The 5,576-nt window shown below is 35.8% G+C and overlaps 1 protein-coding gene across 1 annotated transcript in view; it reads left to right on the top strand.

The window, feature by feature from the left end:
• The window catches only part of LOC107586352 (cytosolic 10-formyltetrahydrofolate dehydrogenase-like), a 20,063-nt gene extending 14,821 nt beyond the window's left edge, over positions 1-5,242 (top strand). The window contains exons 14-23 of the mRNA XM_016273676.1: positions 2,062-2,132; positions 2,274-2,379; positions 2,488-2,575; positions 2,781-2,874; positions 3,023-3,122; positions 3,227-3,325; positions 3,670-3,835; positions 3,916-4,021; positions 4,200-4,399; positions 4,581-5,242. Coding sequence (XP_016129162.1) covers positions 2,062-2,132; positions 2,274-2,379; positions 2,488-2,575; positions 2,781-2,874; positions 3,023-3,122; positions 3,227-3,325; positions 3,670-3,835; positions 3,916-4,021; positions 4,200-4,399; positions 4,581-4,636 — 1,086 coding nt within the window. The 3' untranslated portion in view covers positions 4,637-5,242. The remainder of the gene's footprint in view (positions 1-2,061; positions 2,133-2,273; positions 2,380-2,487; positions 2,576-2,780; positions 2,875-3,022; positions 3,123-3,226; positions 3,326-3,669; positions 3,836-3,915; positions 4,022-4,199; positions 4,400-4,580) is intronic.
• The last annotated feature ends 334 nt before the right edge of the window (positions 5,243-5,576 follow it).

A 5,576-nucleotide genomic window follows, 5' to 3' on the forward strand; every position in this document is an offset into this window, starting at 1 on the left:
TTTTTTACATTTTAATCTGGACTACAACATACCCTAGATATTGTTTGAAAGTGTTTTGATTATTTATTGTTCGGTCACACTTTACATTAGGGCTTCATTAGTTAACATTAGTTAACATAAACAGCCAATGAAAAATTCTTCTGAACATTCATTAATCTTAGGTATTCCAATATTTAATAACAGGTTGTTAAAATCAAAAGTTTCAACTGTGTTATTTAATGAGCTAACATGAACTAAGACTTGTATTTTTTAAACAAAGATTAATAACTTCTGTAGCAAATGTAGCTATTGCTCATTGTGAATGCTAATGCATTAACTAGGTTAACTAATGAAGTCTTATTGTAAAGTGATACCTATTGGTCTTTATAGTTCTTTTGCACTTTAATCCGTGTAAAACTTTTAACTTTATACATTTTTCTGTATTGCTTTATTGAGTTTAAATGTATTTAAATGTTATTTTTTATATTTCAGTTATTTTTGTTATAAGAAAAAAGTTATTAAACCTGTTATACTGTATTATGACAGCAAATTTTTTTTTTTTTACAAAATTTCAATATTGTGATAATACCATATACCGTGATAAAAGCATTAGCAATTAATCGCAACATGGAAATTTGATACCGGCATATCCCTACTTGAACTGAACCCAGAAGATTACTTTAAAGCTAATTTGACTGCATTGTATTAGAAAAAAAATTTCCTTTCTCTTTGGAGTGTTACAAGCTCTTGGTGCATAAAGAAGATCTGTAAAGTTGCAAAGACTAAAGTCTCAAATCCAAAGAGATATTCTTTATAAAAGTTAAGAGTCAGCCACACCTACCTAAAACGGCTCGTTCTAACACGCCCCCACATGTCTACATCACTATGTGGGAAGATTTGCATAACGCCGCCCAAATGTTCACGCAAAGAAAGATGGCGTAACTTTTATTCTGGCTGTAGTATTGTTGCTGCTGCCATGTTGTGAATGCGCTATGTGATTCGTTGTGAAAGCGAAACTACTTTGTTTGGCCTTCCAAAAGAGGACGATATCTGCTTCGTCATGACTGGAGCTGATCCGTGCTGGTCGCTGAGGAAATACTTGCGCTGTGGATCGCTGGATCGGCTTTCACCATGGACGAAGCGGAGTCCAGCCTGGGGTCGTCACATGTGGTTGCCACAAGCCCGCCGGACGCTCCTTCGTCAAATCCGCCGCCTCTGCTCACTCAGCCCGCCACCCGTTCCTCACTTTATCCTCCAGCCTCTGCTCACTCAAGGCCGCCGTGTGTGACGCTGTGTTTTGTTGTGAAAGCGAAACTACTTTGTTTGGCCTTCCAAAAATGGACACGACTAGAAATCAGTGGTTAAGTTGTATTTACAACACTGTTCCAGAACACTTCAAACCAAATATTCAGATGTGTGCAGCACATTTTATATGCAGACTGTTTACTGATCCTGGTAGAGTAGACTACAATGCCAGCTGTTCTGACTCAAAGGCTGTAAGTTTTTTTTTTTATATTTAAAGAGTTTTTATATTTTATATATTTAAAGCAAGTTTTTTAGGCAGTGTAGAGTAGGGCGTGTTGTTTGTAATTTCTCCGATCACAAATGCAGACATGGTTTTATGTTTACGCGGCGCGATGCAACGCAACACGTAAAAAGACAGTATAAGTCATTATAATCCATAATTATGTCCTCACTGGATGCAACGAATGCCTCGTTTATAATGGGTTTCCATGTTTTTGAATCATCGCTCCGGCTGGACAGGGCATCATCACAATGTGGTAAGGGGCGTAACATTTCCGTCACACGCTTGAGGTATTCGGCCAATCACAACGCACTGGATAGCTGGCCAATCACAGCACACCTCGCTTTTTCAGACCGATGAGCTTTGTAAAAATCGACTCGTTTCAGAAAGGCGGGGCATAGAGGAGAAACAATAATGTACAGTATGTGGAACCTTAAACCGCATAAACGCATTGCTTTACACCAAATACACAAAATAATGTTCTTTTTAGCAGCATCATATGACCCCTTTAACATATCCTTGTGTGTGTCTGAAATATATTAAATTATTCTCCACAGGGCTGCACTATTCCTATCAACCAGGCTCGACCTAATCGAAACCTTACCTTCACCAAGAAAGAACCAATTGGGTAAAATCGACTCTCCCCATAAAAAATATCCTCCATGTTTTTGTCCAGCCTCACCATGAAAAAAATCACCTCAATTACTATGCATTTAGTTAATCTGGACAGAGTGTTGAGAATATTTAGCTCTTGTTTGTTTATGTTCAGTGTGTGTGCAATTGTCATTCCGTGGAATTATCCACTGATGATGCTGGCATGGAAGACTGCAGCCTGCCTAGCAGCTGGAAACACTGTGGTGCTCAAACCTGCACAGGTAAAGAACTGAAGTTTATATTAAAACAAAAATGCGCATGGCATATTTAACCCGAACAATATACACACACACAGAACTTAAGGACTCTGTTTCTGCATTCTATTCTAGGTCACACCTTTGACTGCTGTCAAGTTTGCTGAATTAACTGCATTGGCAAAGTTTCCGAAAGGCGTGGTGAACATACTACCAGGATCAGGTGCATATAAAACAAAACATACACAATAGAGTTTAGTATAGCCCAAACCTGTCCATAAAAATGAACTGATATACTCTTAACTGTTTTCTGTACACAATTCAATATCAATATTGTTTGCACACTTAATTTTTTAGTACATCTGATTCATTCTTAAAGCTATCTGCTTGTAGATTCATTGGATATTTGTTACATATGTAAATTTCAGGGTCTCTGGTTGGTCAGCAGTTATCTGACCACCCTGATGTTCGAAAACTTGGCTTCACCGGCTCCACTGAGATTGGCAAACAGATCATGAAAAGGTAAATGAGCATCTGTTTTAAATCTAAACAATGCTGGGGTTTGAGTATCTCTTTATATTAAAGTTTTCAGATTTCAGCTTTTGTAGTAAATTATAAATGAAATTGAATTAACAGTTGGAAATCATCAAAAAGCTTGTGTATCTTGTAGCTGTGCAGTCAGCAATGTGAAGAAGGTTTCTCTTGAGCTAGGAGGGAAGTCTCCTCTCATCATTTTTAATGACTGTGATCTGGACAAGGCTGTCAGAATGGTTTGTTTACCTCAGTACCGTCACACAATTCTATTTGCAATGTAAATGTTTGGTTATAATCTCAGACATATTTTATACCCTCCACACACACTTCTTGTCTACAGGGTATGAGCTCTGTGTTCTTCAATAAGGGAGAGAACTGCATTGCAGCAGGGAGACTTTTCATTGAGGAATCTATCCATGACACTTTTGTGGAGAGAGTGGTAAAGAACAATACATATGGTTTAATATCTTCATCTCTATTTTTACATATACTGTATTCCTTTTGATTACCTGTGGCTGAATCCCAGCTATTCTGATACTTGGCCATGACGCACTCTTGTGAGTTATGGTCGTATATCAGCTCAAGCTTTTGGAAGCAATTTGAAGCTACTAAAGTCATACTAACCTCTTAAAATAATTTAACTAAGACCGTTTGATTTTAACTCAAGTGTAAAAGGCATACTGTGATAGCCTAGATAAGTTAATAATTCATGATTTTATAATTAATTTGTACCTCCAGTATCTTAATTCAAAGCTCATAGCATATATAACTGCATCTATGTAGGTGAGGGAAATAAAGAAGATGAAGATTGGTGATCCACTGGACCGTTCCACAGACCACGGCCCCCAGAACCACAAAGCTCATCTGGACAAACTGGTGGAATACTGTGAAAAGGGGGTCAAAGAAGGAGCAAAATTAGTATGTGGAGGGAAACAAGTGAACCGTCCAGGTTAGAGGAGTGTGTGAGCATATGCATAAGTCTTAGTGAGGGACAAAGTACAATGTTGTTTACATCTTGTATCTCTATAGGTTTCTTCTTTGAACCGACTCTTTTCATTGACGTGCAGGATCACATGTATATTGCTGTTGAGGAGTCCTTTGGGCCAGTCATGATCATCTCCAAATTCAGTAATGGGTTGGTAGAAATAAGCTACTTTTACCTCCAAACTGCTGATTGTTTCACACCAGTCAATCTATATAAACTCAGTTTTAAATGATTTATAATAGATTTAACTGTTTATGTTGTACAAATTTGTCAGAGTTGTAACAACATGACCAAAAGCAACACTGTAAACTGCCTTTTCCTCAATCAGAGATGTTGACCAAGTGCTGCAGAGGGCTAATGCTACAGAATATGGTTTAGCATCGGGTGTGTTTACACGTGACATCAGTAAGGCTCTGTATGTGAGTGAAAAACTTCAGGCTGGCACTGTGTTCATCAATACTTACAACAAGACCGATGTGGCTGCTCCTTTTGGTGGCTTCAAACAGTCTGGCTTTGGCAAAGATTTGGGTAAGACAAAAATATTATTGTGTGAATGATATAATTATTTTGATGCATGATAAATGAATTTAAATAAACACATATCCAACAGGTTTTATGAGTAGTCATTGTACTATATTTCAGTAATCATTTGTCTTATAATAAATACTTTTTGTATATTGTTTTAACTGGGTGTATTTTTCCCCAACAGGACAAGAAGCTCTGAATGAGTATCTAAAGACTAAATGTGTCACTGTTGAATACTAATAAAATACTGGACATATAGTGCACAGCATAAAATGATTGCATTTTAATGCTCTAAAGAGGCAGCTAAGGACCATTTCAGTTTAGCCTTCAAGTAAATTGTCATGACTCTGGAATTATTTGTTTTGTGTGTAATAATGGATGGATTACATTTCAGTTGAGGCAATTAAGAAAAATAAATCACAAGATCCTCTTTAGTTCTTACTTTCCTACTCTTACATGGTACCTGTAAATGTCTTACTGTATATAAGCTCAGAGAATTCAAGGATCATACATTAGATTTTTATCAGTTATTATAATGAATGTTGTTTCACTATATCATTTATTTTGAAATAATTGTTTGAGATAAAAGTTGAGATACTGTGAAATAATGCCTGACTAGCCATCAAACAATTTTGGGTAAAAATATTTTTACACATTGTTATTTACTGCAATGATAATGCTCGATTGTTTTAAAAAAATTATATTAAACTAAAGAGATAACAGAAGTATATTTTATGGTCTAGAAACAAGGCCTCCAACATTGTTTTATGTCTTCTTTAGAATCAGATTAACATATTTCAAGCATGTGCCACAAAAGAATAAAATCAGTCCAGTATTGTCTTCTAATATTGTTTGGTGTGTTTTATTCATGGGCATTTGTGATTTGTGAAAAAATACACCTGATTACATGAAATAATGATCTGTACTGTACATTACAACAACTGTAATCCATATCCAACATCACAGCAACACAGTAACAGTATTTTAACTGTATAATTATTTAGAGAATTATTAATATTCCTAACAATAGGTTATTATTATTTATACTATTAATTAAGAGGTTATTTGAGAACTGACAATTTACCTACCATTTTTACATTAAAATGTTGCCGTAATTTTAGAGTGTAGGTAGAGTGTATTATATTCTCCAAGTTTTTTTTTTTTTTTTTTACAAACAAAA

Source organism: Sinocyclocheilus grahami, unplaced genomic scaffold (genome assembly GCF_001515645.1).
Source record: "Sinocyclocheilus grahami isolate Dianchi unplaced genomic scaffold, SAMN03320097.WGS_v1.1 scaffold80.1, whole genome shotgun sequence".
Lineage (NCBI taxonomy): Eukaryota > Metazoa > Chordata > Actinopteri > Cypriniformes > Cyprinidae > Sinocyclocheilus > Sinocyclocheilus grahami.